The sequence below is a fragment of the Anopheles gambiae genome, chromosome X (genome assembly GCF_943734735.2).
Source record: "Anopheles gambiae chromosome X, idAnoGambNW_F1_1, whole genome shotgun sequence".
Lineage (NCBI taxonomy): Eukaryota > Metazoa > Arthropoda > Insecta > Diptera > Culicidae > Anopheles > Anopheles gambiae.
In genome coordinates this window covers 21,785,379-21,797,519 of record NC_064600.1, presented here as the reverse complement: position 1 = coordinate 21,797,519, position 12,141 = coordinate 21,785,379, and the positions used below count along the sequence as shown (strand labels likewise).

Below are 12,141 nucleotides of genomic sequence, written 5' to 3'. Positions count from 1 at the left end.
TTTCAACAGCCCCAGTTACAGAACCCTATCCACAAACCATGCAGCCCTCCGTAAGTGATATCGTCTCACAGAATCTCACTCCACCGGAAGAAACTCCGAACGAAAAGAAAGCAAGGCTCCAAAGGAAGCGACAGGCGTTGTACAGGGCCAAGAAGCGCCTCCCGGGTGCAGCTCCTACGCTGACAGCTGTACAGGACGACCAACAGGCTGTACCTTCAACTTTGGCCGGGTCATCCTTATCAGCAGCTTCTGCAATCCTGCAACAACAACAACGAAGGAATACGGACGACGAATTGCTCAATGAAATCGCTGGACGATACTCCACCCCACCGGATGAAACACCATCCGAGCAGAAGGCAAGGCTCGGCAGGAAGCGACAAGCGCTGTACAGGGCCAAGAAGCGCCTCGCGGGAGCAGCTCCTACGGTGGCAGCTGTACAGGACGACCAACAGGCTGTACCGTCTACTTCGGCCGGGGCATCCTTATCAGGAGCTCCAGCAATCTTGCAACAACAACAACTACGAAGGAATATTGACGATGATTTGCTCAATGAAATCGCTGGACGGTACTCTACCCCACCGGATGATACACCACCCGAGAAGAAGGCAAGGCTCGCCAGAAAGCGACAGGCACTGTACAATGCCAGGAAGCGCCTCGCGGGAGCAGCTCCTACGCTGGCAGCTGTACAGGACGACCAACAGGCTGTACCTTCAACTTTGGCCGGGTCATCCTTATCAGCAGCTTCTGCAATCCTGCAACAACAACAACGAAGGAATACGGACGACGAATTGCTCAATGAAATCGCTGGACGATACTCCACCCCACCGGATGAAACACCATCCGAGCAGAAGGCAAGGCTCGGCAGGAAGCGACAAGCGCTGTACAGGGCCAAGAAGCGCCTCGCGGGAGCAGCTCCTACGGTGGCAGCTGTACAGAACGACCAACAGGCTGTACCGTCTACTTCGGCCGGGGCATCCTTATCAGGAGCTCCAGCAATCTTGCAACAACAACAACTACGAAGGAATATTGACGATGATTTGCTCAATGAAATCGCTGGACGGTACTCTACCCCACCGGATGAAACACCACCCGAGAAGAAGGCAAGGCTCGCCAGAAAGCGACAGGCACTGTACAATGCCAGGAAGCGCATAGTGCAAACTCCGAATGTCGCAACTGTGGTCAACCGCGCCCCAGCACCAGCATCAACACCAGTACCAGCACCAGCACCAGCACCAACACCAGCATTGGTAGACCCAACTGCAGCAGTTGCTATCCGAGTGCCAGTACATCAGCAACTACAAACATACGTGCGCCATCTTCGCGACCATGAAGCAGATCAGCAGCGACAATTCATAGCCCGGCGTCGTATGACCGGCTATCTGAGAGTAGCACATGGGAACCATGAGTCGTACAGTTGTCCCTCGCTTCATACGCTTGCACCACGCGTGCCTTGCAATTTCTGTTCCGCTCTCAAGTGGCCTGGAGAGCCGCCCTCTGTGTGCTGCAACAGTGGACAAGTTGTGCTTCCACCGTTTCCTGAACCGCCAGCAGAGTTGCGCCAACTATTTGACGTGCCGCAATTTCTGCTCAACATCCGGCGATACAATAATGCGTTTGCCTTCACCTCTATCGGTGCCTCAATACGAGGAAATGACCCAGTACGCCAGGATCTACGAGTCGGTCACGGTGTAATTTACAACTATCGCATACAAGGTGCGCTTTGCCATCGAATCGGTTCGCTCGCTGTGCTTCCAGGACGTCCACCATGCTACGCACAGCTGTACTTTTATGATTCAAGCTCGGATGGTCAGTACGACAGAATGCTGAACGCTCGGGCCAAAGCATATGGTAGTGAGCTGAATCGTGAAATATTGGCCAATTTGCAACGTGTTTTTTCGACTCACAATCCGATTGCAGAGATGTTTAAGCATGCGTACGAACGGATCTGTTCGAGATGATCTGCGGCTTTGCATCCACTCGCGTATACCAGGCATCGATCAACGGCGTTACGATGCACCGACTGCAGATGGAGTTGGTGGCGTGTTCGTGTGCGATGATACTACCGGAGCCACGGAACATACACGCGATATTGTGCTGCAGCATCGTGCCACAGGATACTTGCAGCCTGTGTTTGATACCAACCAGTTGGCAGATGCACTCCAATACCCGATTCTGTTTCCGCGGGGTGAAACCGGTTGGACTTACGGTATGCCAAAGGTACAGCGCCGAACCAGACAGCAGCAACAACCAAGCAGACCAACAAGTTCGAGCAACGGAGCGGCGCACATAGATGAAAATGATGATGCTGCTGAGGATCCTAATCCTGAGTTGGATGGAGCAGACCGTTCAGCAAATCAAATAACGCCACGCGAATATGCCGCATATCGCATAGTCTGGCGGGAAAACGCTCAAACGCTTATGCATTGTGCCGGACGATTATTTCAGCAGTACTGTGTAGACCAGTACTGTAAGATCGAGATGCAGCGGTTGAAATATTTGCGAGAGCACCAGGCACAACTTCGCACTGAGGCGTACACGGGCTTTATGGATCTTGCCGGCGCTGAAGGTACCATCGCGGATCTTCATCCCGATTATTTGCCTAATGTGGCTGTGGAAATCCCTGTAGTGCAAGAACCACCTGTTGCACCCCGTCGTTCCATCATCGATCCGCCCTCGAACCTGTCGTGTACGGGCACGCGTGTTATTCTCGGACCATCATTTGTCGGCAGCAATCGATATATGCGAGCGCAATTTCAAGATTCAATGGCTATTGTTCGAGCTTTGGGTAAACCGGACCTGTTTATCACCGTCACGTGCTATCCGAAGTGGCCAGGAAAACACACAGTGCCTACTTCCACGTCAGTAGGCCCCGGATCGACCCGATGTTATCGTACGTGTCTTTCGGTTAAAGCTGAAAGCCATACTGAATGACCTAACCATGGGAGCTCTCGGGATTGCGGTAGCTCGCATTCACGTGATCGAGTTCCAAAAACGTGGCCTTCCCCATGCACACATACTCGTGATTCTCGCCGAGGAAGACAAACCGCAGACCCCGGCAGACTACGACAAGTTCGTGTCTGCCGAACTTCCTAATCCTGCAACGTCGTCGCAACTGTTTGAGACGGTACAGAGCTGTATGATGCATGGACCGTGTGGGGCTGCCAAACCTGCCGCACCTTGCATGAAGGATGGTACATGCGAAAAAGGGTTCCCAAAGTCATTCTGTGAACAGACGCGCAGCATGGATAATGGCTATCCACAGTACCGTCGTCGTAACAATGGGCGCAGTGTGACGGTGAAAGGAATCGAGCTGGACAACCGGTACGTCGTGCCCTACAACCCATGGTTCACGCATAAGTACAATTGCCACATCAACGTTGAGGTGTGTACTTCGGTCAGCAGCGTGAAATATTTGTACAAATACGTGTACAAGGGGCACGACCGTCTGAGCGTTACCCTGGCGGTAGGCAACGATGAAATTCAGCTGCATATCGATGCACGCTACCTTTCACCGACGGACAGCTGCTGGCGAATAATGCGCTTTGAGTTGCAAGCAAAAACGCACACCGTTGTTACACTGCCTATCCATCTGGAAAATCAACAGAACGTGTTTTTCCGGGCAAACGAAACCGTTTCGTGCGTGTTAAACCGTGGTAACCATACCATGTTGACACGATTCTTCCACAAGACGCGGCACATGACAACTTTGCCAGAGCGCTGCTGTACCACGATGTCCCGACGTACTACCGGTACGCGAAACCAACTGCGAACCAGCGACTACCGTGGCAGGAACCGGGAACAAAGCACTGGATCCGTCGCATACGTACCGGGCACAAGACAGTGATCGGCCGAATGGTGTCCTCTAGCATGCAGCTTATGGAACGCTACTGCTTGCGGTTGCTTCTTTGCTACCGCAAGGGTCCAACATCGTACGAGGATCTGCGTACTGTTAACGGTTCGGTGTGCGAAACGTTTCAGCAGGCTGCCATCAACGAAGGGCTGCTTCAGGATGATTCCGAGTGGGATCGTGCTCTAGAAGAAGCGGCCACTTATCGTATGCCCGCCCAGTTGCGCCATTTCTTCGCACTCATCCTTTCGTCTGGGATGCCACAAAACCCGCGCACCCTGTGGGAAAGCTATGCGAGTGAAATGAGTGAAGATTTTCACCACCGCAATCGCGACCGGTACACGACGGAGGAATCCGACCTGAATAAGCTGTTACGTGATGTTGAACACTTCCGGGCGCTGAGTGACATCGATCGCTACCTGCGCGGTACGACGCCATCGAAGGATTTGACCAGTTTCCCAGGAATGCCTCAGCTTTCGGAGTATGAACACGTTCAGGCACACATCATGGACGATGATGATGTGAACGAGTTCATTATCGCTGAACGATCGTATCTGATCACGGATCTCGATGCTACCCTTGCCACCGTACATCAGCTCAACCACAAACAACGCATGGTGTACGAAACGGTCACGGCGGCTATCGATCGTCAATTAGCGACGGCGGCAAGCCAAGCGAACGCTGGTGACCAACGGTTATTCTTCCTGGATGGCCCTGGTGGAACGGGTAAATCTTTTTTGGTAGAAAAGATACTGGCACACGTCCGTCGCTGTGGAGGAATTGCGCTCGCAACTGCAGCAAGCGGCATAGCAGCACTGTTGCTTACAGGAGGGAAAACAGTACACTCCACGTTTAAGTTGCCGCTGGAGTTAAACAATCATTCCACCTGTAGCATTTCGGTTCAGTCGAAACGGGCCGAAATGCTTCGACAAACAGTACTGATCGTTTGGGATGAGGCGTCGATGAGCAGTCGGTTTGCTCTCGAAGCAGTCGATCGGACCCTGCAGGACATAACGGGTGTGCAGCTTCCTTTCGGCGGTAAGGTGGTGCTGCTGTCCGGTGACTTTCGTCAAATTTTACCGATCGTACCGAAGGGCACGGATGCACAAATCATCAACGAGTGCATCAAGAAGAGCACATTATGGCCCCTGTTTAGGTCGCTACAATTGGGCGATAACATGCGGGTACGCACGGCACCAAACGCGAACCAAGACAGTGAGTTGCGAGATTTTGCCAACCTTCTGCTTCGTATCGGTGAAGGACCGCACGGTACGTTTGCAGGACTGGATCCATCGTTGGCAAAAATACCGCACGATATGAATGTGCCCCATACTGCGAATCCGACAAACGACCTTAACACCCTGATCGACAAAATCTATCCGGACATGCAACGGCACTTCCAACATCCGTCATTCTTTTCGGATCGGGCTATTCTGTCGCCGCTTAACGTGGATGTTGCCAGCGTGAACAACCTGGTCCTAGACCGAATACCTGGACCGGAACAGGAGTACCGTTCGGTCGATACATTGGTCAACCCGGAGGAACACGAGCATCTGCAACATCCTTCCGAATACTTGAACACACTCAATGTCAGCGGCATCCCAGTGCATCGCTTGCGGCTGAAACGATTTGCACCAGTACTTTTATTGCGCAATCTTAATTCCGACATGGGATTGTGTAACGGTACGCGTTTACAAATTGTAGACCTAAAGCGAAACTGTTTACACGCTAAAATTCTGACAGGCACGCGGAGAGGCGAAGACGTCCTGCTTCCACGGATCTTCTATGACAGCAACGATAAGGGTCACCCGTTCCAGATCCGCCGTAAACAGTTTCCGGTGCAAGTGTGCTTTGCGATGACCACCAACAAGTCGCAAGGGCAATCGCTTCACCATTTGGGCCTATATATGCCGCAAGATGTTTTCGCCCATGGCCAGCTATACGTTGCACTCTCGCGGGTGACATCACGAGCGAACATTGCTGTGCTGATAACGAACCCGAAACGCGCTGACGAGGAAGGTGTCTCCACAAGCAACATTGTCTACCAAGAGGTCGTTGACAGGTGATTCTTCTACTGAACCAGAGTGTGACGTAAGTACTGAAAACAGAAAATTAGACATTACATAAATATATTTTTTTTCCTCTAATCCATCAATCAATACGAAGATGTTCGTTCATTACCTTTTAACTCACTTTTTACTATTTACGTCTTGGTAGAGATGCTTATTTGCACACCTTTTTGCCCGTTCTACCGATGTGGATAAGGACACGACCGAAACTGAAGCGCCCGTTCCTGACGACTGTAGAGAGAAACCGAAATGGTGTAAAAGTATTCCATCGTTTGTATTCTGTTTTAGTTCATTCATCGATGTTACCTCGAACCACAGTTCCGTTCGCGAGTGGCATGATCAAGATCTTCGGCTTGCCTTGCGTTAGTTGGCCCGTGATCAGGTAGTAACATTCTGCCACCTGTAAGGATAGATGTTTAATAATTGTAAGTTTTTCTTCCAAACAGCTGGTATGCTGTGTTTTCCTATTCATAAATATTACAGACTTCTCTGAACCACTTACGATCCAGTTCGCCGTGCATGTTGGTGCGTTCTATGGTAGCGTTGCTGTTATTGCCGCAAGTGCTGTTACTGGTGCTGGTGCTGCTGTCGTTGCTGCTGCTCCTACAATCTGTAAGTGAAACAAACGCATGAACAATACGACTCTTCTTACTGTACCATGCATGTCGCATCATGCTACCAAGCATCTAACTCGCAGGTTTTATTACTTACAGCAGCTGTACCATTCCCGATGCACTACCCGTGTTTCGCTGTACTTGAATGCCCAGTAGCTACGATCGCCATCCGCTGTAGGTAAAGTATAGCAAAACACACAAACCAATTAGTTTATTATTTCATCTCTCACTCATCTCTACTAATTTTACACGCAGGTCACTACTTACTACTGCCAAACCAATGCCCTTCGCGGTGTTGCCTGTTCGAGTTACTGCTGTTACTGTCCTCAGAGCCGTCAACAAATGCTGTAAGCAAAAAAAAACTCAGTGAACAAGATAAGAGCTGCTCTGTCCATCCCTCCATCCATCCATCCATCCATACTTACAGCCATCGTTTAACCAATGATCGGGCTCGCTCTGCCTGTCCTGCTGTCTGCTTTGTTCATGATTTTCGTCTTCTGGAAGTAAATTTACTGTTTAATATTGTTTTAAAACAACTATTTCAATCTGATCCTATTCCATTACCCGTTGTACGATGGCTGTCTTCTTCCGGTTCGATCTGCTGCCCACAAGGAATGTGGCTATCATTGCTGTCTGTGTCTGAAATAAGATTAAATAATTAATTTTAATAATACGACTTTCATTCACTCACAATAGGTACCTTCGTTGTCATGGCTGCGGATTCGCTCTGGAGTCACACTTTGCTGCTCCGCAAGTGCTGCAACTGAAAGCAAGTACCAGATTATTTCTGCGCCTACTAGATATGCATAACCGATCTGCTCGATCTGATAGTTGCCGTTGGATGATTTTTGCTCGTGTTCATGTGTTCTGGATCCAGTGCTTTGAATACCAGCATACGGTATGTCATATGAGTCCCACTCATCGTCTGACGGCAAATGAAACGTATCTGCATCATCACTATCTGTTGTAATTCTTTTAGAAGAAGACGAAGCTACCAGAAAGTCATCCGTGTCCCACTCTCCATCTGACATGAAGTCGAGCGTATCTATATCAGCACAAAATGTAATTAAGCACAAATCCAACAGTAAAAGTAAGTAAATATCAAAAAACAGATAACAAACGGTTTCAAAAATGTTGCTTTCATTTATTTTTTGTTCTGGCTTTTTCCGCGTACATTCACTGTACTTTCGCTAACCATCAATACATATAACTTTCCACTTACCATTAAGGAGATGTTCCGGCGACCGCGCTACCGATGTTCGTCTTTGCCCGGGATATTCCATTATCCTGCCACCTCGCTTCACCGTCACCAATTTATGTAATCCACCAGCGCACACAATCGATCACTTATTTGAAACCAATAATTCGAATGTTATGAACACTCTACACACAGTTCAGATGCACTTAATTTACTACAATTAGCCAAAACTATGATTTTCTTCACAAAATATCACTCCAAATACTATTTACGTCATCACTTGCTCCAAACATGCAAAACAATTATACGCATTTAACAACACAATATTGTGTAAACGCGTCTTACACCTATCTGTCAATTTATTTTTCTTTGTTATTGCCAGAGCTGTCGAACCCCTTCTATTACGAAACCTGCATTCTTTGGATCTTGGTTTCGATTCATATAATGGAACTGGAGATGGGAATAACAACACACTTGAAGGAATTAAATGTAGGCATAGAGTGAATTCCTAAAAATCTCTGTGAATAGTTTTTATCTCTTCTGCGATTTAAATCATTCCATGCAACTTAAAACATTTAGGGTAAATGTACCTATAGTGGTGGTAGTACTGTAATGTGATAAGCGTACATACGGTACAACTGATCAACGCGTACCATCGCGGTAGGTCAGTGTTTCGCTGACATGTATCGAAGTAGAATAATACTTTGCTCGAAGCGGACTTTTCGACACTTGATCGTCCAGGCGATCATAGAAACCTTTAGGAGGTTTCCCTTACTGGAAACGTTGGAGTTTAGAGGCCTTACCTTGGGTAGGGGGACATAACTAAACTCTTTAAATGAGAAGTCGATAGATGTTGGATGGGCATAGTCCTATCCTGACAGTCCGAACGAATCTGACTTGCCATGGTTGGAATTGGTTTTATTTATACTCAATGGGCTTCGTACATTTGGTTTTGGAATGTGTTTTTGTCCTAATTAAAGGTTATTGATAGGAAGTACAATTCATACATTGTATTGGAGTGAGGTGTCTATCAATTTGTGCCTATGTTGCGCTTTTAGTGTTTTTACTATTGCTGTTGACACTTTGTACATGGGTTTGACAGCAGGCGGAATTCCGGTCCGTGCAAGGACCGTAAAGATATCAGGTCAAGTTATAAGCCCGTTTTGACAGCTACGTGGAAGAAGAATCGACGAAGAAAACTGACAGTTAGTTTTCCGCTTTTGACGAACGCTTCAAGTTCTCGAAGAAAAATTTCCATTTTAAATCACGGACTGTGTTCTAATAAACTAAAATATTCACCCAAATTGATCTCCACCAAATATTGACCATGCAAAACGTAAACAATCCATCAATACATATACAAGCGGAAAACCATCTGTCAAAATCGGAGCCCAGGGGGGGATCGCCAAAAGCGCTATAACTACACCTCATTATACATTCCACCTTGGGTCCGTGTATTTTCGGCCTTACAATGTGTCTATAGCTGATAGTGTGTATTATAATAAGTTGTGTATAGTAGATATGCTACAGTACCAATAGTGGTGCTATTGCTCTAAAATGCGGTTCATACGGCAAATTACAAGTAATTACGTTATTTACGTTAGTGTGAAATGTTCTTTAGCCTTTTACAAAGGTTTTAAAAGTTAAATGGGGCCATTCCGTTACTTAGTGACCGAAAAATCCATTATTTTGTGAAATGTGTCAACATTTTTCCAAAATCCTTAGGATTTCATAACGAAACTCATATTTCTGTTAACGTTCTAAATGATCACATACCCACGCAATTACTAGTTTTTCAACATGACTGTTATGGAATGTTATTGTTTTACTAAAATTATTGGCATTTTGACCATATTTATGCATTATTAAGTGTTTTTTACCACAGTGCCATTATAGGTACACAAAACAGGCATGTTCCTATAGTGGTTATAGTTCTAAAATCAATAAATACAGGTAATTTTAGATTTTTCCGAGGAAATTTTTGACATGTCGTACTGTTTTCACTAAAATAAGCAACAGAAATGAGTTTTATGTAGGTAATTTACCAAAAACAGGCCAAAATTCGCTTATCTGCCTGAATGAAAAATTGACTTCAAATCAAGCACACTCTTCCGGGTGTTGGTTGATGACAGGTGTGATGCAGTACTTTAGTGAATAGTTTCATCAATCAAATTTATACATTTTTTATGATCAAATTACGCAAGAAACCAATATTATGGCAGTAATCGTTGCTATTCACACGAAAACAGCTTCAAAACTAAGTTATATTGATATTATACACTGTTTTGAGGCATCCTTGTTTACCACCACTATAGGAACACAATACGACGGCTATAGGAACCATACCACCATTATAGGTACAACGAAGCAATCACAAAAATATGTATTTTTTTCTGTAAATGTGATGTGTTTCATGGTAAAAATGGTTGCGATTGCGAAGATAAAACATATTCCAATTGCTATGTGTTAAAATATTCAGAAATTGTCCTTCCTGACACTTCAAATCCATTAAAACACATCGGTACCTCTACAAATTGCACCACTATTGGTACATTTACCCTATGAGTTGTGTATCTCATCAGTGAGTTCGTTTGTGATTTAATTTTTGCGACGACTTTCAACTCCCTCAGTGTTATTTAAATCAATCATTAGCTTTTTCACCTAAGTTATTTATTTATTTCATTTTACTTCATTTAGTAATTGTTTTAATTTTTTATTTAGTTATTTTTTTCATCATGTTACTTATTAACTATTCAATGATTCTGAATCAATGTAATCATCACAAAATGGAAATGTTCAATTACTCAGGTAATTTTGGAAACTTAAACAGTGAGTGGAATATTTCAAACACAGTGCGGTACTGTGCAATCATATATTGGAATCTTAGGCCGCAAATACACGACGCGCGTTTCCGCGGGCACGTTCAAACGCGTATAACAGTTCCGCAGAGATATCCAGCTGAGCATCTCTACGTTTCCGCGGTAGCGCGTTCGAATGACATTTCATTTCTATGGCTGGATTGTTATACGCGTTTCCGCGGGCGCGTCGTGTATTTGCGGCCTTACATACATTCAGTGGAAGTTGCAGCCACTCCTGGCAAACTGACAAATAGCAAAATGTTATCATAGCATCATGGGCAAACTGACAAATAGCAATTGTTTACATAAATACCATGCGCTATCAGAAAAAAATCCTATAGGCGTAGTAAAAGGAAGTAATTACTGAATTTTCGAGTGATTTATGAGTGGAATGTGAGATTTCTTAACTAGATTTTCGATTACACGTGAAAGAGTTTTGAATTTTCATTGCGATCTTTGCTATCATACAATTTTTAAGTTTGCCTCTGATAAGATTACTTTTCGGTCCTTACTATTTGCAAGTGCAAGTATATTATTAACCAGCTAGGACGTTTTCAGTTTTGTGCAGCTATTTTCCTTATAGGTTTCGTACTCGCGTTTCGAGTGAGATTTACACTTTTTTAAGTGGATTTCCAGTGTTTTTAGTTTAGTTTGAGTATTAAGTTAATTTCTTTAGGTGCTGTTGTATTTTGTGTTTAATAATTCAGTTCAAGTTTTATTCACGTTAGGTTTGTTTTTCAAGATAGAGCGGGAGTGCGTAAAAAGCGAAGCTTAACCCGAAGGCGCGCCCGAAATTGACAGACGTCAAAAGGCGGTTGGCCAGGTAGCGCAATAATTCCCAACAGCAGGTTGGACCATACATAACATTTCCTCCCTTCTTAAAGAGGAACTACGGCGAGTACCTCAGAGGTGGGCGGCGTGCCCTGTCGCTGCGACGTAGTACTGGTGGAGTGTTTCTAGCAATTGGTTCGGGGCTGCTAATCGGTGTTGCGTACTCTGTACTGGATGACTCGGTTCCATCGGAGGACATGTCTGGGGAATCTTCTCCGCTGGATCGTAGTTGTGTCGGTTGGGTGTTGCCGTAGTAGTGCCTGTGTTGATTTTCTCTACCTGCTCGGGTTGTCTCCGGTTCGTTCGTTACTTTGGTGGACTGATTGTTGCTCAGGAAAGATCTGATCTGGTCTACATGTCGCTTCAGATGTTTTCCTTGATATAAAACATCGTAATGTAGGTCTCCTAAGCGAGCATGCACCGTTGCCGGTATCCACTTATCCATTTGCGAGTTACCAGATAAGCAATAGATTTGTTGTCCCGGCAAGAAAGAGCGATAATTTGCTTTGAATTCCATATGTTGCTTTTCAGTGAGTCTAGCGTGTGTGTTTTGCGGTCGAACTAGATCCAAGCGTGTTCTGATGTTTCGACCCAGGAACAGATTCGCTGGTGATTCTCCTGTTTCGTTATGAGGTGCTTTGCGATATTGTTGTAAGAGGAGATTGAGGTTTGCCTGTAGGTTATGGCTTGATGTTCCCATCGCTTTCAATGCACGCTTCACTGT

General features: G+C 45.8%; 2 protein-coding genes and 1 long non-coding RNA gene across 9 annotated transcripts; 2 read left to right on the top strand and 1 right to left on the bottom strand.

Annotated features, from left to right (window-relative positions):
- Window positions 1-2,938: 2,938 nt before the first annotated feature.
- On the top strand, window positions 2,939-5,913 carry LOC133391296 (uncharacterized). The gene is made up of 2 exons (XM_061644339.1): window positions 2,939-3,636; window positions 3,714-5,913. Exons 1-2 carry the CDS (start codon window positions 2,939-2,941, stop codon window positions 5,911-5,913), a joined length of 2,898 nt encoding a protein of 965 aa, XP_061500323.1.
- LOC133391935 (uncharacterized) lies at window positions 5,438-7,892 on the bottom strand. 7 transcript variants are annotated; one of them, XR_009765370.1, is made up of 10 exons: window positions 7,753-7,892; window positions 7,231-7,575; window positions 7,095-7,169; window positions 6,956-7,027; window positions 6,798-6,875; window positions 6,628-6,702; window positions 6,398-6,526; window positions 6,174-6,316; window positions 6,029-6,071; window positions 5,438-5,945 (listed from the first exon to the last, which is right to left on the bottom strand). XR_009765370.1 is itself a non-coding variant. In XM_061648826.1 (10 exons), exons 1-9 carry the CDS (start codon window positions 7,811-7,813, stop codon window positions 6,071-6,073), a joined length of 1,002 nt encoding a protein of 333 aa, XP_061504810.1. In that variant the 5' UTR covers window positions 7,814-7,892; the 3' UTR covers window positions 5,438-5,945; window positions 6,029-6,070. The 7 variants fall into 7 exon arrangements, 3 of the variants coding, with proteins under 3 accessions (XP_061504810.1, XP_061504816.1, XP_061504831.1); XR_009765364.1 differs by having other exon boundaries at window positions 6,029-6,147; window positions 6,223-6,316; XR_009765369.1 differs by having other exon boundaries at window positions 6,402-6,526.
- On the top strand, window positions 6,389-7,018 carry LOC133391942 (uncharacterized). Its single transcript, XR_009765371.1, has 3 exons — window positions 6,389-6,528; window positions 6,630-6,708; window positions 6,786-7,018. It is a non-coding gene; the product is annotated as an uncharacterized LOC133391942 (long non-coding RNA).
- Window positions 7,893-12,141: the final 4,249 nt, after the last annotated feature.

Excerpts from the sequence above, each read along its gene's own strand:
- LOC133391296 (XM_061644339.1), top strand. The coding sequence starts at position 2,939 with ATGGGAGCTCTCGGGATTGCGGTAGCTCGCATTCACGTGATCGAGTTC. Across the intron at positions 3,637-3,713 it reads CGGGCAAACGAAACCGTTTC|AGCGCTGCTGTACCACGATG; the intron begins GTGCGTGTTAAA and ends CAACTTTGCCAG.
- LOC133391935 (XM_061648826.1), bottom strand. The coding sequence starts at position 7,813 with ATGGAATATCCCGGGCAAAGACGAACATCGGTAGCGCGGTCGCCGGAA. Across the intron at positions 6,527-6,627 it reads TCGGGAATGGTACAGCTGCT|ATTGTAGGAGCAGCAGCAAC; the intron begins GTAAGTAATAAA and ends TTTCACTTACAG. Across the intron at positions 6,148-6,222 it reads GAACGGAACTGTGGTTCGAG|TCGTCAGGAACGGGCGCTTC; the intron begins GTAACATCGATG and ends TTCTCTCTACAG.